The 21244-nt window shown below is 39.9% G+C and overlaps 2 protein-coding genes across 3 annotated transcripts in view; both read right to left on the bottom strand.

The window, feature by feature from the left end:
- The window catches only part of rnf216 (ring finger protein 216), a 37425-nt gene extending 34264 nt beyond the window's left edge, over positions 1–3161 (bottom strand). For both annotated transcript variants that reach the window (XM_076266093.1, XM_076266094.1), the window contains exons 1-2: positions 3090–3161; positions 1446–1614 (exon numbers count right to left, since the gene is read on the bottom strand). In XM_076266093.1, coding sequence (XP_076122208.1) covers positions 1446–1512 — 67 coding nt within the window. In that variant the 5' untranslated portion in view covers positions 1513–1614; positions 3090–3161. The remainder of the gene's footprint in view (positions 1–1445; positions 1615–3089) is intronic.
- A 4028-nt stretch (positions 3162–7189) lies between these two features.
- On the bottom strand, positions 7190–9949 carry uts2r5 (urotensin-2 receptor 5). The gene has a single exon (XM_076266092.1). It carries the CDS (start codon positions 9396–9398, stop codon positions 8259–8261), a length of 1140 nt encoding a protein of 379 aa, XP_076122207.1. The 5' UTR covers positions 9399–9949; the 3' UTR covers positions 7190–8258.
- Between the last annotated feature and the right edge of the window lie 11295 nt (positions 9950–21244).

Below are 21244 nucleotides of genomic sequence, written 5' to 3'. Positions count from 1 at the left end.
AGCACACGCATTTTCAAATTTACACACAGGCACTGGGCCACGGCCAATCAGAGGGGAGGTCCCGCCCTTCTCTATCTGTGATTTGTTTAAACCACGATATTGGCCAAATATGTGTCTGTTATTGAACCAAAGGTAGAGAGTTTCAATGCAGACACGTTTTCCTCTCTCGAATAGCTGATCGCACCGGTGCGACCTCCGATTTTTTTTAGTCGCACTTTTGAAAAATTAGGTCGCATATGCGACCAAATTGGTCGCACTCTGGAGCCCTGTATACGTCAGTATACAGTATGTGTTCCTTCTATATCAAACTTTTTATCATGGTGTAATTACACCCTTACTCCACAAGTTGAGCCACAGTAAACTAATGCTTTCCTGAGTGTTATCTGGCTCCCCACTCGCCTGATGTTGTCATACTCAGTTTTAGTCAGAATTAGAGTCTGATACTGCTCCATTGTGATTATGGTGCGTGTTTCAACCGATACAGGGGCTATTCTTCTCCATAAATGCCTTATTCTCCACAAATGCATACCTTGTACAACAGACATGATAGCGAAATATAAATGTCTACCTTTTAGCAACAACGTTTTTGTTACAAATAACCGTGAAGAATGAAACACTTGTTATTTAAATGTCACTTAGGAAATAATCGTACCATGCTGAAAGCTAATATTTTGTCACTAGCAACCTACATCAGACCTCTGTAAGACACATTTGCATTTTCAGCTCTGAACAAAACTGCTCAGGAGTTCTGGTCTGAACCGTGACTCCGAACAGCTCTGGTTCGGGCATAGTTGCTCCACAACGGAACAAGTCCAGACCAAACTTCCAGACCTCAAATGTTATGGGCGGGGCTAAGTTCGGCTGCCATTCAGGCTTGCTCAAAAGGCACCACACAAGGCAAATCAATTACTGAAACTATGTTAATATTTCTAAATTAACAAAGATCAATAAGCTCTTGGGCGCTCCTTGTTGGTGCCCCCCCCCACACACACACACACACACACAATCCCAATCATCCCCCACCTTTCTTATGCAGCCCTTGCCACTTAATCTACTAAACCCCTCTTCTACTGCACTTTTTACCCCCCCCCCCCCCATAAATGCACAAATAGGTTGAGACCAGACATAATTTCACTGCATTTCTTACATCCAGTAACTATATGCATGTGACAATAAACTTCCTTGTATCAAGGTTGACATATAACTAAAGCTAATTTAATAACTAGCCAAATCAATTCAATTTGCTAATTTACCACCATGGGTAAGACCTTAACTAAAAACACTCTGCTCATTGAGTCTGCTCAATGCCCCCAAATACAACAGGATAGCTATAGTTCATGATGAAAAGCGTTGCTTGTGACAGACAAGCATGTTGCATGTTGCAGACCTTTTAAATCAGGGCCCTCAATGTGACATTTAACAATTCTGCTGTTGCTACAACATACCTTGACTCCGATGTGTGTTGAAACTGGCCAGGTGAATGACGTCATCGTCACTCATTCCATCAGCCATGGCCACAAAGATTGACTCCCTGAGACCTCCACTGTTTCGATCACACCGGCCTCAAGCATGCACTCACCCCCTGTGTCCAGGCATCAAATGGACATAATGAATCTGGAAGCACAATAAATCACAATCAATACATAAAAATAATTAATTTCTCATAATTCATCATAATTCAACATTTCAAAAGTAACACAGTGGCACTGCATCAATCAAGCCTTGCATGTTCAGATGACATATCACAAACTGCTCCAGATTCTTAGACCTAGTATACACTGAACAAGTCCAGAAACATCACATTTTAAAGTGTTGTGAATCAGACTCCTTTCTATAAATGTACATACTGTGTATTTCTTGCGTCTTTTGTGATTTTGTGCCCATGTGTACCCTGTGTGTGTCTGTGATCTATATGCAGTGTATCCTTTTTTATCCTTGAATGATTAGAATTCAGTAGGCACTATCTAGGGAGCTTCAGGTGTGACTTACTATTGTATACACTAGGGGGGCAAGGATGGGGGGAGCAGACCTCCTATTGTCACCATTTGGCCATGAGGAAGTTGGGGGTGCTAAAACAATATGTGGCCAGGCCTTTGAAGCCTTAATCAAAGAATAATAAAGCTGACCAGGCCCGATTACACAACAACAAGAGACCACATCCCCATACACACCACACCTTTATATTGCATATTCATACTAGAGTATGTTATTGATAGTAATGCTATCAATAACATTTTGCGCCCATCGCATATCACTTTTGACTGACGTTACCTGAGGGAGCACAGATAAGGTCCATTCAATAATACTGCGCTCTCCAGTCCACACTTTCCAGCTTTCCAGGCTGTCAGAAAGTTTATTGATGTGTAAACCTGGGTGGCTACCGTTAACGTCAGACTTGACCACGAGAAACCAGCAAGGTAACGTTAGATCGCTAGCAGCATCAAAACTAAAACCCCACGCCCTTCTTACAATCAACATTGATAACGATAGTTAACGCTTACTGTAACGTTATATACCGTGAATGTACGACTGTGTGTCATAGAACGTGTCAACATATCTATATCACAAGCACAACCCATCACTGACTGGTTATAAAAGATGTCATCATTCACTAACATAATATATTCATAGAGTTTGCTGTCAGCTAACCGTAAACCTGGTCACTTTTACAGAAGGACTCCAGTGAAATTGTGCATCCTCTTCTTACCTAATCTAACGTTTGAGCTCTATTCTAACATTAACGTTAAAACGGCATTGATAAGGTCCCCTCTACTCATCTGCGTCCAACCTTTGAGACGCTCCTGCACCAGTTGGCCACTTGGCTAGCTTAACATTGGGGAAAGCATTAATTACATGCTAGCTAAACAGGTAGCTAGCCAGCTAGTAAACCTGAACGTTAGCTAAGTTAGCTTACTGATGAGGGAGTGCAGACACATACCAGTAGCTAATCGATAGCTTACTGAAGATTACAAGAGCTCCCATAGTCGCTAAAAGGAACTTCAACAAGCAATAATTTTGACTTAAACATGCACAATCTCGAATGGTTAGAGGCTACTCATATTAACATAATTACTTGTGTAATGTCTTACCTCCGAAAGACAATATCCAGCTGTTAGCTAGCCAGCTAGCTACTCCAACATTTCTTGTTCTACCACTCGCCGGATATCGAAACAAACAGCCAAAACAAGCTGTGCGTCTTTACATCATAGGCTACGCACGGTGGATTTGGGGGATGTAGTTTTTAGTGCTATGTACAAACATACTGTGCTGGTGACTGTAGATGTCACTGTTTCTCTCTCTGATAAATAGAAATATATTTTTATAGTAGGCCTGCCTACATTTCCACGTACCCCTGCCTTCATTATAGGGCAAAAAATATTCTTGTTTACGTCATGCCCTCCTTGGCCTGTTAATCATCATTTCCCACAGATTCATTAATTTATGTAGAATTTGTATTATTATTTGTATTGTTTATTTTGTTTTTTACAAATTCCTTCCAGGTCCACATAAAAAATAAAATGGAGCTTTCACCTCTCTCATCCAATAATCATCAGTCAGCATCAGTGTGTGAATGTCATTCTATAGAATGGGTCACATGTGTGTTAAGTAAAGAGGTGTTTACTATCAGTTTATAAGAAAATCTTGTGGTTCAATACAATAAGAGCAAAAGTCACAAGGAAGGGAGTTGCAGAGTCTACTGTCAAGGTGCCAGACAACAAATGATGAAGTATACAGGTCCCAGACAATAATACTTTATTAAATTCAGCTGGCTCCAGTATTGTGATGACAGAAAATCTCCATTCTGTGCAATCTGTGGACTTAGTGTGATTAAATTGTTCTAGCTTTATGACAGGGTGACTGTATGGTGTAAAATCATACTACCATATTTCTTTGAGGCCAAACGTGCAATCTTTCATTGCCATTTTTAGCAAATGTTAAATAGATTAGTTACTCACATTAGGTTTCAACACTGACTTGCCAGCCGCAGCAACTGTGAAATGTCATTATTGCTTCTACAAAGAGAATGTCTCGGTTAGGGCAAAGTAATTGCCCTTTACATTTGTGGTGTACTAATGCCAAGGACAACACAGCCTCCATCAATACCTTCCGGTAGAGACAACCCAAATGTTCAGCAATAGGACGAATACCTGGCAACTCTGCAAATATCCCCTTAAGATTTTCATATAATTTACCACAACTGTGACACCTGAAATGGAAGACTTAACCCTAAGTAGGTCAACATGAATTGAAAACCACATGTATTTGAGGGAAGCCTGGTCGAGACATTGAGGAAAATGAATGGTGCCTTCTGTGCGTCCAGGGAATATCTGTTTTGTCTTCAGTCCTTGGACCCCGCTGAAGAAAAACTTAAAAGTCTCCTTATCCATGCACACTGTTTTTGATTAGCCGTGAGATTTTACCTATTGGATTTGAAATACTTTTATGTCAGAATAAACCCATGCCCTTTCATTGTAACTCTTTTTAGAAAAATCAATTTACATCATGTAATTATGTCATTATCTCCTGTGAAATTATCAGATGAGCATTTTGGCCAATTACTCTCATTATGTCTGAAAATACATTGGCTAACACAAAAATACATCTTTCTTTTAACACCACAAGCTGAAAAGCACAGTTGACCTTGTTTCATTTTATTAAATAGTCCAGACCAGTAAAATAAGAAAAGGGAAAACTGCTGTCAATAGTGTATGTATTCAGAAACTGTGGTCTTTTACTCTTTTGTGATCGTCACTAAACTTTCTTCAACACATTGACACTTTTCAACCACAAACCAAATTCAGCTGAATGAATTCTGTCTGGGATATCACAATGCAAAACTCCCTGGACGCAGACACTGTGACAACCAAAGCGATGATATGTGCTGTTAACTGTGACTTTAGCATGAAGACGTCAGTCTCATTTCTTGGAAGGCCTTTTTTGTGGGGTGTGGGGGGGGGGGGGGGCATTCAATTCAAAAAGAGTGATGTCAGCCACATAAGAAGCCAAGTCGCATGAGGCAGTACATTTGAGTGAATCTTTATTTGATTCTCTCCAGTGGCAGGCATGGCAAGACACTCAGGCGCCCCCCTGCAGAGGCTGTTGTTCATTTTTACCCACACCAATAAAAACATCTCCATTATGGTCATTTCCACTCCAAAACAAAACAAAAAAAAAATGCATTAGATATCGTCTTCCTCTAGTTTTTCTCTGTAAAACTGGTTGCTATATCAGTGACTGAGAAATGTGCTTACTTCAAAGTGTTTCAGTTTTTCAGTCGATTAAAATCATTATTTTACCATTTAAGGCAGCTGCTTAAGTACTATTAAAGATTATCGTTTCCTGATTCCTCAAAAAAAGTTTCTCTAAACATTTTTACTGGAAGCCCATTGAGTTGGCAAATCCTCTTGCCAGTCTTGAATGCCTATTTCTTTGTCTGAGACTCATTAAGGAGATTGAAAGATTGCTGGATATTACTGTGTCACAGTGGAAATCTCATTGAAAATACCACAGACTCCTTCTTTTCAGAAAGTAGGTCAATAATTCACCATCTGGTTCATTTGATGACAGTTTGGGGAAACCAGTGTACTGAAATTTCATGTGGTGTTATGGATTAGGTCGGATCCTCAGCTCAAAAAAAATTTGTATTGTTCTTCTGAGTCCTACTGTGATTATTCTTCATCAATGAGTCGCATTCTCAGATTTCTTCACACCATCAGCTGTCTCATTCCAGCTGATGAAGTGCTTTCGAAAGACACATTTATGCTCGGCTCAGCTAAACTAACTTACTCGAAATCGACACCTTTCATGGTTCTCCCCTGTACAGTATGTTACCTGGGTGCTGTGTTACCCTGTCTCATCAGCATAGTGCATAGTGTGTGTGTGTGTGTGTGTGTGAGGTGTGTGAGTGTGTGTGTGTGTGTGTGTCTGGGTGACTGAAATACACAAAGGCATTCAGTATACTTATTGCTGAGTGGACGCTAGGCAGCCACTGGCTTGCCCCGGCCCCTAGGGAGGAGAGTCCACTAATGTAACTGCCATGTGCTCCACGCTGGCAGCCAGGGATCTCATATGGACATCTTCACATGAGACAATGTGGTTGTGAATGATTGAGAGGGTGAGAGCATGCGAATGATTGAGAGGGAGTGATAGTGAGAGCGAGGGGAAAGGGAGAGAGAGAGAGAGATGGAGTGAGAGAGAAAGAAAGAGAGCGAGAGAGAAAGAAAGCAAGGGAGAGACAAATTGATGGAGAGAGAGAGAGATGTGGGCCATCTGCCATGGAATGTTCTGCCAAAACGAACACGCAATTTGACCTGTGATGATTGCCACATCTGACACATTGTCTGCATATGAAGGTCTGGCTCTCCCACAACCTGACCATGTTTAAATTGGTGCCGGACTTATTGTGGCTTCCTGCATTTGGCCCAGGGCCTACAGTTGGGAAATGCTATACTGATTATGTACACATATCCCAAAACGGCAGATTTAATTGAGCAAGAGTGCGTGCTGAAGAGACCAAGTCTGTCTGCTAAGGCTGTGAACTGAAGAATGTGGAGGGCAGCAATTACCTCAGAAAGTGCCTTAATGGCTCATTGCATGGCAGTTCACCTCCAGCAGTGTCGAGGACCAGAGGTGCTTTTAAGAGATTTTGATCATCAATAAAATATTTTACCCACTGTGAAACCACACATTTGGAGACGCTTCAAGTTCACCTTTTCACACAGACTTTTTACGCCATGCCTTTTCGGTCATGCAAATGATCTGTACAGTGCTTTTTACTAGGCTCATGGCAACATTAAATGGCCGTGTGTTTAGCTCTCTTCAGACACAAATTAAATGTAGACTACTGATTTTTCCCCCTTCTTTTCGTGTCTACTCTGTTGACTTGTAAGGATATTGCACCATCTGTATAAACAGCTGCCACTGAAATGGCCAGGTCACCAGCAAAGAGCAGCCAGTCTTCTCAAAATTTCAGGCTGTGGCTGAAGAGAAACAGCCAGCCTCACATTCAAAAACAGAGTTACCTAATCCCTCCTTGCTGTGAGTGAGATAAGGTGGGTCTCACTATTGATATTACCTATCAAGGTCAGAACACGGAAAATAATGTCTTAAGTCACAGTGATTTCCTGTAGCACGGTTAAGCACAATGTGTGAAGTCAATGTTTTGCCAGAGCACAGTGTAATGTCTGTAAAAACACTATTGTTTTTCAATCACCACTCAGGATTTATGGAACAGCAAACACTCCGTGCTACAATACTGCAATAGTGTAAACATTTATTAAGTGATTTGTACATTTTGTTATTTCCGTTCTGCCGAGAGAAAGATCAAAACAATTGAATTACACAAAATGCATGCAAATAACGAAGTACAGAATTCTTACATGTCTTTTGTAAATACTGCACATACAGCTAAAAGCATGGTAAGAAACCACTTTGGTGTTTTGTCAACAGTTCACAAACCTTTACAGAGGTAATCACATTCTATGTATTGACTCATCTAAATACTTTCCAACCCCTACTATGTATGTTCTTTCTTTATAAGTTTGACATTCAACAGTTAAAAGTGTTGTTGATATAATTACAATACCTCGGTGAAGCAGAGAAATCTCGAACCACTCCTAAAATACAGCATAATGACACAAATCCAACTTCATGAAAATATTGATAGCAACAATGAAATTAGAGATCAGAGATCAATAATCTTAACATTTTCCTTGAATGCATAATCAGATAAACAATACACGTTTACAACAAGATGAGGTTGCCTGTGTGTTGGTCTCCAAAACAGCTTTTGTTCATACCATGAATAGACAATTTTTCAACTTCTTTTTATTTCTACAGAAAAAATACACTTTTCAGAGCAGACCACAATAGATAAATAAATATCATGTCAGATATATCATATTCTCCTTTTTTTGCCAGGAGAAAATACCTTCAGAGCTTGTCAAGACAAGGGTTGAAAAGGCATCCCTATAAAAAACATCTGTCCCAAATCTTCCAATGTGCACATATATCTCCTCTGAAGAATTTGATCTTATGCTCCAAAGTTTCTCAGACGTTTTCTCATTTACACTCAAACAATACAAGCTACTGCACTACATGTGTAGACCTTCATTCTGTGTAATCAAAAAAGCTTTTTTTTGTCTGTTTCATCTAGCAGCTATTTCACAATTTAAGTGAATACACACAATATAAGCAACCACATATATAGACCAATACAGTAATAGGGGACAGACTACAATGGCTTTGAGCTATTTATATCAGAGCTTACTGAGTGCATCTGGCTCACCATTTTGAGGAGTGAGGGTCATAGTATTGGTAAACTGATGACTTGCTGAGGACACTGACCTCTGTGATGAGTGCCTTAACTTCCTTCTGAATCCCATACCTCGCTTTTGACGATCCCTCACATATTCCTGGTAATTCTTTGTCAATAGTGTGTACAGAAATGGGTTGATGCAACTATTACTGTAGGCCAGACAAGTCACAATGAAGTTCACATATACCATTGTCCTATGAGAGAGGTCTCCATTTCCAAAGTAGTATATACTGAGTAACTGCCACAGCCAAAATGGTAGGAAGCATGCCCAGTAAGTTAGAACAATACTGAAGATCATATAAAGTACCTTCTGCTTGGGGCAACTGGTCACACCTTCAGCTGTGACAACAGTAGTCTGTGAAACCCAGTAAGTTCTTGCTAATTTAAGGTACAAATAGCCAATGATGAGTCCAGGAGCCAGGATGCAGGTGTTAAACAAAACTGTCAGGTAGACTTTGTAGGCACTGATCTGCCAGGTTGGATGACACATTCTTTTCAGAACACCTTTCTTGTCGAGGCTACTTTTAAGGTCTATCATGATCATAGTTGGCAGCGCCAGTAGGAACGACACTATCCACACCACACAGGTGACCATCCGCCTGTAACTCCTGGATCTTCCGAACGTGTCCAAGGGGTTGACGACCGCCAGGTACCTCTCCGTACTCATGATAGTCAGAATGAAGATGCTGGCGTGCATGGTAAGGAAGTCCAGACTGAAAATAATCCGGCATCCAATGTCTCCAAAGTACCAGTCCTTTGCAAAATATGTGCAAACTACAAAGGGAATGGTAAAGAGATACAGAAGATCCGCTAGAGCCAGGTTGACGATGTAGACATACATAGATCCTGTCACTCGGACAGATATATTCATAACGACCAAGGTATACACATTCCCAACAACCCCGATCAAAAACATCCCAGTGAGCACCGTCCCTATTAAAGATGTTATGAAAACATCGTTAAACGATTCAGATTGTTCCGCGTAAGGGACGGGTGGAGATGCGTTGACAAATTCATTTAAGGACGAGTTTTCCAGAGTCCATGGAGTAGTTGAATGCCGTCCCGCTGTGCCCATGTTCATTATGTTAAGAACGCTACCAAAAATGTTTGAAAAAACAATAAACCCCTTTCCTCAGCGCAAATCAAGTGCAAAAATATTCCACAATAACCTTGAATATAAAGTACGGACATTACGAAAATTGTAAACAATGAATAGGGCTTTCAATAAGCACAAGTGAGTCTAATTTGTCAAACAGGAACGGCAGAGGAATGGCATTAAAACAATCCTTTGCGATAACGCAGCGTCTGTTCTCGGAAAGGTTAGTGACAAACCCATAGAATCCTCAAAGTCTTCTTGCACTTTTTCAACGGACCAATGGCTCAAGAAAATAATCAAGCTTTGTTGTCCTGACAGGGTTTGAAGGTGGGATTAGGCTAAATTTTCTCTGCCTCAAATGATTCGAAGTAAAGTTGATTTTGATATCCTTACAGTTAACTTCGTGGCAACACTCAGCACTGAGTGGACAGCAGTGCGCAACAGCTATCCTTTCGCTTGTGCTTGCCGCGCTTAGGTAGCCAAGGTTAAAACACTCCTCTCAGTTGATCGCTCCGAACAGCTGCAGAAAGACAACGGAGAAGTCCTGCTCACATTGACGGAACACCTGTGAGTGTGTGTGCGCGCGCGCGTGTGTGTGTGTGTGTGCGCGCGCGCGCCTTTTCTATGCGTAATATTTCCAAAATCTAGGCTATTAAGTAGAAATATTTTTAAACTAAATTAACCTCACACAAGTTAACGGAACTCGTTAGTAGATGTAATGTGCTTCTTTTGCATGTGTCAAAAGAATCCTGGAGATAAAGGAATGTCAAGAATAGAGATTGTAAGAAGCTCGCATGCAACATGCCTTTGGAACGCGTAAACAGCATTTCACGATAGAATTAGGGTGATATAGCCAAGCGGACCATTTTAAGATTTTTTTCTGATTGAACGTAACATGTAATTACCGTCTGACAGGGGTCTATGAATTGCACTCGGCATCGATAATGATGCAGGTGTCGCGCTGAAGTGCTCTCTCACCGCATGCTGGCACTCCTTTTGATGGGTGAACATTCTAATCCTTTCATTTTCACATTTATTATGCCTTGTCACACAGATGTTCCGGTCCTCTTTTGACTTGAAGGATTGACTGCGTGAATATACCCGGTGTGAATGAAGGGGGTACGCAACATAACTAGCAAATCCATTACCGTCCATTACATCAAATTATCAGTAGGCCTGAGCAAGAAAATTATTTGATGGATGCAGGAGTATGATTTGAGGTAGCACTCCACAAACTAATTCCATTTAAACAGGGAAGAAAAGCTACAAACCTCCATAGCTGTCAGCTTAATTAAAAGGGACAAGAATTTATTCAAGTTATCCTCACAAAAAAGTAGTATTTTGGAGGTAGATTGGAATGATCACACTGACCTAATGAGAAAGGCTTATGTGTTTATTGTCTGGCTATGGAAGAAAGGCACTCTCCACTTAAGTGCCACTCTCAGGTTTAGGTTTGGCAGCTTCCAGGGTGGCCCAATGTCAGTCACATGACCTAGAGGGAATCAAGAGAAGCAGCCACTGGAATAAATCAATGACAGGCAACATGGGAAAGCAATTTTACCAAACCCACCCAAGCTTTGGGTAAACAAACTACACACACTTCTTCAGATGGAGGGAAAGAGGGAGAAAAAATACACATCTTTGAGGTCCGGAGAGTTTGATCTACAAAAAGTGTTCAATGCATCCAAAGCCAACTGGTAATAGAATATATTTTGAATAAGTGTGAAGATGTGAAGGTTCCATTATTCCCTAACCCTCTGCAGACCGAATTGTTTTCAGACAATAATATTGCCATTCATATTTTAGTTGTGAACACTATTTCAACATTAATATTCTTATGTCAGTGTGTCATTTTGAATTACTGTAGGTCTATACCATGACTATAAAGGCATAGATTAACTGAGAATGATCCCAACCATCATGCCAAAAACAAACTGCACAAATGATTTCAATGAATGTAACTCATGGTATATCAGGCAGGTTGGTGGTGAGTCAGTCAAGGCTTTTAATAGGCACCTGTCCATTAACGTTCATCAGGGCTCTATCAGTGCTAAGTGCTTCCTCCCTCGCCAAATTTGATCTAATTCTGAGAATCCGTACTGCATGCAAACAGAATCCCTGCAGATATGTCTCCATGGAGACCTAATAGTGCACACCTGAAGTGCCAAGCATGCGCCAAAAGAGTGGCCTGAAGAAAATAGCGGCAGCAGAAGGTCAGCTATGCCTGCAGAGAAGCCGTCGAATCTCATAGAATAAGGAATGCCATTATTAGGTGATTACATTTCTTTCATTCAGAGGAATCAGACTGAGATGCGGCAAAGGAAAAATTACAGAGAAGTTAATCAACTGAAAAAGGCTGCATTTAGTTTCTTCCACTCATTTGAGCGTCACTGACAATATGTTGAGATGTAACGTTTGAGTCGGTTTATTCAAGCAAGTCATCTGAGATCAGAGTGACACTAGCTTGAGCACAGTAAGACACAGAGGATAATCCGGATATGTTTTTTGATGTGGCCTTCAAAGACTAACTCTGCCCTCTGTGTAAGTCTAAAGTGCTACGGGGGTGGGTTTGTCTGTGATAGTATTATTATGAGATAAAAGGCACAAAGCAATAAGGGTTATTTTCAATTTCGACTGTATCGAGATGATGCAAGAGTCTCAACCCAAGGCAATACAATGGCTAAAGGCCAAAAACCACTGGCAGAATATATTTCCAGGCATCAAATATCTCCCAGTGTACGGTTGAGGCCTCTGGACCAAGTCCTTGTTTAGAAACAATATGTACTCTCAAGTTCTAACTGAGTTGTTTACACTGTTTTCCTGTCTCAGGAGTAGCAGAAGTCCTCTTCTCTGTCTCTGCCTTTATTGATTTCTCCACTGTTGCCATAATGTCCAAGGCTGTGGTTCACATTCACCTTTGATGTCCTTCTTTGTATTGGCATGGTGACAAAAGATGTTTTATATATTTTTATTTCTATGCAGCCCTTACAGGGTAGCTCCTGTGAGTGGTCCCTCACTAACACGTATTCAACCAGAGACCAACTTAACAAATTGAAATCAATTTGAAAGATGAATTACTCCCCACATGGCTGTTTTAATATTCAGGTAATGTGCAAATTAGGCTCTAGCCACACAGAGAAAACAGAGTATGTGCTGTCTGTATGTGTCTCAAAGTGATGGTAATTGACCATTGTATCTGACCACTGCAGTTAGCACTGTTTTAATGTCAACAGTACATGTATGCTTTGTAGTAGCCGTACCATTTAAAACCTTAATGTTAAATGTAGCCTAAGTCTTTCCATGCATCATAATTCCACATGAACATATCTCTCATATAACCAATAAACATTATTTTCCCGGACCAATAAATATATATTTTCCAACGGTTAAGCTTGGACATGGGTTTATTAAGATGGCAATATAATGCAGAAATGAAATTCCTGAGTTAATGTTTTAGGAATGCCAGTATAGAACAGTACAAAACCCTGCTGAAAAAGACATTTTAAGACTGCCAAACATAATAGGAAGGATGCATCAACTTCCTGTTTCAAAATTGTTTGTTTTATTCCAGGCTTTGGACACACAATTAGGGCAATAAATCGACTTGATTTATAATGGTTCGAGTCCCATGTCCGGTCTTAAGTTTATATTAGTTTAAATTTCTCTATTGTTCATCTTGCTGAGAATTACTGTTATTCTGTGAGATTGACAAGTGATTATATCCTAAAGAGTGATATTCTGAAGTAACCCGAGAATATTTGTCAGATGAATGCTTCTCTGCCTTCAGAGGAGCTGTCATTAAATCTAGGCTTGACGGACTGTCAGGGGCTGTAGGATTGTCCTCAAAACCAGGACAAATTTAGTGCTGCATGCCAATTTGGACTGGAATTTGGGTTTACCCAGAAGCACAGTACAACAGAGTCTTTGAAGTTCCTGCACTCTACATTGCCCAATATATGATGCCCATTATATTGGTGGCGCTGTCTAGTCTATGCAGTAGTTCTATAAAGCTCTCACCCAAATCCCCATAAATATGACATCTCTCTGTAAGCCCTCACTGCAAAAACCCGGCGACCACACATCAGAATGCATTGTGGAATCTCTGCGACAATGTGGGGGGAATAACAACCAAGGGAAACCTAACACAGAGGAAAGGTTTCAAACTTTTCCCCTTCTTTGAAGATTGCTGACAGGGATATCGTGGACTTAAAAGAAGAGTGTGTGTAGTAATAAGATATTGAGGCTGGTTACTCTGTGCCCTTTACTTTCTGTGTCTCATTAAAATGTCACCAACCAAAGAGGGACCTGAGCTTTATTCTAATCCGCAGTGCATTTCAACTGGCAGGAGCTCAGTTGGAGAGGTGTGGAGGTGAATAGTGGGTACGCAGGGCCGCTGGTTGGAAGGAGCGCTATGGTTTTTAAATGAGTCCTCCTCAAAGTGACAGATTACCTGCTACCTGTGTGTTTTATCAGCGAAGGAATATCACTAAATTAGATCAGTCTTATCTTATCGTTCGAGGAACACACACACACAGAGTTGTTCATGCTTTTATTTCCTTTCCGACTCAACTACTGTAACAGATTGTTTTCCTGTTTGAGCCACCAAGCAGTTGCCTCGACTCTAAATTGTCTAAACTCCATAGCCTGTTTTCTGATGAGAACCAAATGTATTGTGCATATTGCCTCGACAGAGGCCTCTTTTTTTCACTCCAGCTACAGAGTTAGTGTTGTTAGAGCTGATTTAAAAATCGTTTTAATAATATTCATGGCTTTGCATGGTCTGGCTCGTGATTACATTAGTGAGCTCTTAACCCTCTCCTCTCCCCTCTGGCCCTCAGGTGCCCCTGGTCTGGGAAAGGTTCCAGCACCTTATTTGAGAAGTCCATACCATGCATCTCCAGTCAGGGCCTTTAAATTCTTAAACAGGCCCTCTTGCCCTTTTAGATTAGCTTGAGCCAGTACTTTTAAGGCATGAACTATAAAACGTAGGTTTAGATTTCTGTTTTTGTAATATTGTTTATTTTTTTATCATGTACAATTTTCATTAAAGGTGTAACGTTCGATTTAAATTATATAACTGAATCTATGTTCATGCTTTTTATTATTTGAATGGTGTATTTGTATGGTGGCCTCTAATTTGTATTGGACTACCCCCTACTTTATTACCCCCCCCCCCCCCCCCCCCGCCACCCTCTTAACCTGGGGTTACATTAACATTTTTTTTATAAATTATTGTCTGCACACTACTTAAACAATACCAAGTAAAATATTAATGAATTTAAATGTTTTGATTGATATGGAGTTTAAACAGAGAAACCACTTGGGATTCCTGGCTAGCTATATTTCATTCAGAAAGTTAAAAATGAATCACTGAGAAGTGTATAGAATACGAAGATAAATCTAGCCAAAGGAAAATGCCTTAAGGTGCCTTTGCTATTTAAGAAGGGATTTTTGTACTCAGTTTAGATTACCTAATTTTTCAAAGATCATTTCACGAAGTTTTCCTTCAAACTTGCATCGTTTTCTTTGACTTTTACAATTTAATGGTAACATTTCTTCTCCTGTGCTCCTATGACAAGCAAAGGTCAGGTAACAATAGCTGAACAAATTAATAATTTAAATAGCTATTTTCAAGCTTTTTAGAGGCACCAAGAATTTATGAAAGGTGACACAGAACTCCAGTCCCATGCGTGGGGCATAAAAATGATTTGGGTCTTTCTGAGTCACAGATACCATCAAATAACGCACATAGTGCTCTTCCATTTAGGAGTGTGTCTTGATAGCAAAACCTGAAATTAGAAATTAATGAATTTCCTTCCAATATTACTGTACACGTAGGCCTACATGAAAATCTATAAAGCCATGAATGTCCAAGGAGATAAAGATCAGGCAAAAAAGCCAGTGGATCTGTACTTTCAAATAATCCATTGTTGAGTAATGGTCTTTATGGATTCTTGCTGAAGTAAGTCTGTACAGTGAAATGATTTTATCTGTGTTACCCGACTCATTACATTTATGTTAATGTACTATTGTTCTCATATTTAGATTTTACACTTTGAAACTCTGAAACAAATTATGAAGTCCATCCTGACCTTGAGCTGAAACAATTTAATTATATGACACTTTGACTAACTCAATTAATTGCCCATTCAATCCAGTGCTATATTTTTGTTACATAGCCAATTTAAAAAAAATCTTCATTTGGAAACATGAGGCCTAATCCTTCAAAACCTTAAACTCTCTGGAGGTTGAAGACAGATGAGCACAACTGCCCTCATCTCTCTCGCAGCTCTGGATTGCAGTCTCTTTGTACAGTCAGTCTTATGTCACTGACTAGTCTTCAGATTCACTTTTAATGGTCTTCGTCTCAGTGTCTTGCTAGTTCAATATTTAAAAAAAAAACCTTTTTGAAGATAGGCTGATGATGTTAAATAATAAGTAGAAAGACTTGGGAGTATTTCTTCTCCACAAGGCTCAGAAGTAATGTGTCACCTCAGAGTTGCCATCGTTAAAAAAAAAAACAGACAAGGATTTGCTGCACATTCTTGCATGCTTTTTCAGCATAAAACACTTGACAGCAAAGATTATGTCGATTGTAGTGTAAAGGGATAAGTACCATTACAGATCCAGATCCTTCTATCTTCGCCATTGTGTCACCCAGTTGAATTTTCCAGTTCCCACTGAAAATTCATTTCTTTTAAAGTAATTACCTGTTCCAAAGATGACAGCTTAGAAGAAAATGACTGGAAAAATGTATGCCGTGTGTGTTAAAAACACCAAGCACCTTTAATAACCAAAAGACTCAAATTCACATTAACAAGTGGAAAGTTTTTTGTACATAACAGATATTTGACTATCTTTTATGAAGCATGTCAAGTTCCAAAACAAATGAAGACTTCTGGCTCCATCTGGCAATAACAATCAATTCTTGGCATTTACTCAGATTTGAAAACAAACATGAGCATTTACCACGGGGATGACACACTGGAAAGGAAATATCTTTAGTAGGCTATAGATTATTTGTGCTGTGTACAGTGATCTTTGTGAAGCCAAGAATAATTTCAAGATGATTCATATGAAATTATAATTTTGACCTGAGAGCAAATGTTACCTGTGTGGTCTGTTAGAGAAAGTAGCCATATTTTCTCAGTATCATTTTAGGGAAACATGATATTTTCCAAGCTTGAATGAAGCTACTGTACCACAATACTAGACATACCCGGGTTCACAGGATTTCATGCTGAGTCCAGCATCTGGCTGTTGTTAATACTTAAGATAAGGCCCTGAAGGTCTGGTCATCTATAATGGATGAACTCTAAACTCAGAGTAACTTTAAACTTGGCTACATGTCTGCCTGTTATGTAAGGAGCGTTTATTATGTAGTTGTAGCTCCTGCCACACTTTCACTATAACTCACTTAGGGAGTCTTGTTGTTGCTTCTGAGGGTCATCTAGTTGTTATAGTGAAATATATTTTGTAAAAAGAGAAACTTTCTTGCTCTCCAGATAGTTTGATCTTGTCACTGATCCCATGAGTGGGTCTGATAAATGTTCAGTTTTTGGACCTCCACTCATGCAGATGGGCACTTCAGTAGAGCAGTAACGTGTCTTCACGTTCTTCAAAACAGGTGCAGAACATCTTGAGGGCGAATTTCAATTCAAAACTCATACATTCAGTTGATGAACGACATAAAAGAACAATGAATCAGGGATTTTTGAGATGCCGAATGACAAACGTCCCATAAAAATGCCTCAGAGGAATTTCTGCTCCTGTCACAATTTTTCCATATCCTTCATCAAATTTATTCCCAAGATTCCTACTTGTAAGAGGTGCGTCTATAAAGTTCTTGTGTAAAAGTCAAACTGCGTGGCCAATAAACCTGTCTTCATTCCCAGCATTTGTTTGGCCAACATGTCCTCCAATTTATGTCCATTTGCCATATAAAACGGCTTTGCTATTTCATGGTCTGGAAAGAGATGTTTCACTTTCATTACTTATTATGCAATGCATGTTGGCTGAATAAAGACAGTGCCCTCTCTGTAATCAACTAATTCTGAAGACTTCAAATGAGCATCCGGGAATATTGCACTGTCCTGAAAAAACAAAGGAGAGATTGTATGAAGTTTATTTTATTTCGAAGTACTGTTGGTTTGATATGTCCATCCAACCTTGATAATCTGGAAAAACATGTTTCATAATAAAGCACTTTATAAATCCTAATCACTATCATGTGTGTAATGTTAAGAAGAAAAATGCATTGAAATTAATAATAGCCTCACTCCATATTCAATAAAGCTCATGCAATATTTGCTCTGCTTTGGATGGATGGACACACACACTCACACACTTCTAATTATTGTAATCATACAACCAAATAACTAGTTCCAAGACAAAAATACATATTTACATTTACAGTAACATATGGGCATAACTTTACTGTCTAGAGAATCGCACTGGGATCTAGTACAGTATATCATCAGAAAAAAAAAAAAAACTTCAACAAATTTAAAATGTGGAACTAAATCACTAAATCACATATCCTCCAACGAAGAGGCCTAGCTTGCAGAGGAAGACATATTTTTCAATTTAACACAAAAAAATGATGAAGGGGTGTCAAACAAAACGAAATGGAAAGATATAATAGAGTTCGCCAGTCCAAACAAATGATGATGTCAAGGCTTAAGAAATGTCTAAACTAGCTTGCCAGAGCAAGCAATTATCATCTGAAAGAATTCCTGATCTAGAGGAAGATAAACATAGTTTATAAAAGCTCAATCCCCTTAAACTGCTCATGAAGTACAGTGATTACAGTGGGTTATAAAACAGCTTACAAACAGCTGAGCGAACAGGCTTGTGCTGAAGGGAGGCAATGCTGAAGAGAAAAGGGGGTTGATTTACCATTTTTAAAATCTTTATCTGTAGTATTAATATCCATTAATTAGTATGTTTCCCTGGCCTCACAAACCACTGTGACCTGGAATCTTAATTTGGTGCAAAACTGTTGGATGAGATGACCAATTACTCTGCAGGGCTCACTACTCAGTAGGCTAGTATGTAAATGGTAAAATGGTGCAACCCAGTTTTAACACACAATGCCATGCACATGGGTCCACAACTGCAAACATATAGCTACAAGTCTAGACAAGACTGGTCAGGGGTAGACAATTATATAATAAAATGCCTGGACCAGGGGTGGCGCTGTGGCACAACTGGTTACAGCACCCACACCATATTTGGGTCCACGTGCCCACAGGGACCCCAGGGTTTGAGTCTGGCCTGGCTGGGTCACTGGCTGGGTCATTTCCTGGTCCCACCCCATCCCTCTCTCCCACTTCCTTCTGTCACTCTCTTCACTGTTCTGTCAGATTAAAGACATAAACGTCTCTGGAAAAAAAATGCCTGGACCATCCCATCTATTATCTAAATGCATGAGGCATCCTAGTCTCTTGTCTGTATCATCTAGAAGACATCTGATAAGGCCGATTCGCTTTCCCTCTATATCAACATTTTCTGTTTGGAACATTTCTGATGTTATCAAATTTTTTGCTGTTGTTTTTTACCACTCAAGCTTTTTATGGAGCCTTTACATGCCCTTGTAAGACTAAATACAGACCAGTTGTTAACATAACCACCTCTAACACAGGCAATTCACTGTGCATAATGCAGCTTGTTTGTGATACAACACCTTCAGATATATTTCTAGCTACATCAACAAGACAAAACCTGGGATAGAGACTCAGGAATTTCAATTCAAGACTCAGGAATTTCAATTCAAGACAGACTTCTTAATAATTATGGCATTATGTTATCAGAATCTGATGGACTCTCTCACCTGAAACATATCAGTTAACACAATTAATATAACATTTATTCACAGGCCCTCTTTGTTTACTCTAGCAAATTTCTTGACAAAATCACTAATAAACAAAACACTGATTTATCTATCGCTTAAACACAGCCTCATGTCCCCTGATGTGTCTTCATTCTGGCAAAAGGTTGTTGATATTTGAACTCAACAGCCAATGAAGTTACAACTCTCCCTTTTCGTCCTCCTGAACCAACATGTTGATTTTGCAGAGCTGTTTATGGCTCAGTCTGAACAGCCATGTCTGCCTTCCATACACAGAGCCCCAGGACAGTGAAGAACCCTGCTGGGGTTTTTTCCACAGACACACACAGAGAGAGAGAGAGAGAGAGAGAGAGAGAGAGAGAAGCAGACACACACAGAGAGAGAGAGAGAGAGAGAGAGAGAGAGAGAGAGAGAGAGAGAGAGAGAGAGAGAAGCAGACACACACACACACACACAGTGCAGACAGCTAGTGGACCGCTAGCAGCAATTCACTGAATTTGACCAAAAAGCTCATTGGATTAGAATCACACACTGCTCCTGTAATTAGAGTTTATATTTAACTGGCCGAAGATGTCAGCATCAGTAGTGTGCCGTTTTATCCTCAGACACATAATGCTCCACCATTTAAAAAGGAATGAATATAGAATTGCTGCAGTACCAGCTGAGGTGGTGCAGCACAAACATAATCCATTATCCACAATATGCTGTTCTGTTGTTTGCCACATCCTGATAGCACTGCTGAAGGACATACAGTATCTGCCTTTGCGATCTCAAGATGGTGGGGAAACAACTGATGAAACATGATCAGTGGGCAGTGCATAGGGTCACTTACATCACACCGTGCAATTACAACGTCAGCTGCCAAACAGCTCAATTTGAGTGGATATTTCCATTACCTGTGTGTATACCTTCCCAATTTGATTATGCCTTAATAATTACAATAATTCCATCAGTGGCTCTTCTGCCATAAAGTTAGAAATTGACAGTGATCAAAAAGATAGACAAAAAGTACAACCACTATGCCTATGGATCTATAATCGGGTAGGACATATTTGTTCCTCCTTATCAGTGAGTTCACCAACCATGCAGGCAATACAAATTCTACTGTTTTAGTGGAGAATGGCCCTCACATAATATCTGCGTGTCTATCTGATTTTGGCACAAATGGAACTTATAGCCTATATAGCGTCTTGATACCCTGGAAGAGCATCTCAACTAAATTGACCAAATTACTTTAGACTACATTAAAAACAGGTTGTCTAGCCTGTGATTCATGTGTGAATAAAAAATAACACTTCGACGCAGTCTGAGCTATAGTCAACACACTGATGGACTGGGTAACAAATCAACATCACATTTGCACTCAATGAGGGCAGGTTCCAGTAACAACTCGCGATAGCTTAAGAAAATCTGACGTACAGTATCATACCCTCCACAGTTGGTTTAGCCTACAATGCTGAACATTTGAGATTGTTTTATATTTATTTTCTTTATTTTTTGTTTTATATATTTTCTTACACTTTCTCTCTCTCTCTCTCTTGATGGTCTAACATGTCACTGCCGCATGCATGGGATGGGAGAGGCTGGTGTGATGATGGACATAGGGATATTTGGCTCCATTCCTCTGTGGAATGTCGTTGGTGTTCCCATGATGTGTGTAGGACTGAATGAAATACAAATAAACAAGCAGCAGTGATAGAGTTCAGGTCATAACAATCCCGTCGAACGGGACGATCGCCGTAGTCCCAGACACCCTTGAGTGTGAGCGCTCTGCCTGTAAGAGGATCGAGCAATGATCCGGCTGGAGGGGAATGAGTTATCGGAAAGTATGACACAGACCCGACCAGAAGGACGTTGGCCTTATCACGCCCGTCAGCATTAATTTGGATCTTCGGAAAGAAACCACCTCGAAATTTAATGACTACCGAGACCTCAACCATCTCATTTTCATTAAGCCGGTGAAGACGAAATAGGGAGCTCG

Source organism: Alosa pseudoharengus, unplaced genomic scaffold (genome assembly GCF_046254945.1).
Source record: "Alosa pseudoharengus isolate Yale_2024_CS ecotype anadromous, Long Island Sound unplaced genomic scaffold, YU_APseudo_1.1 YU_APseudo_1.1_scf_4, whole genome shotgun sequence".
Lineage (NCBI taxonomy): Eukaryota > Metazoa > Chordata > Actinopteri > Clupeiformes > Clupeidae > Alosa > Alosa pseudoharengus.
The sequence above is the reverse complement of the archived record's forward strand: the minus strand, read 5'-3'. Positions and strand labels throughout refer to the sequence as shown.

What these genes read in the sequence shown, in the direction of transcription:
- uts2r5 (XM_076266092.1), bottom strand. Translation starts at nt 9,398, where the DNA reads ATGAACATGGGCACAGCGGGACGGCATTCAACTACTCCATGGACTCTG.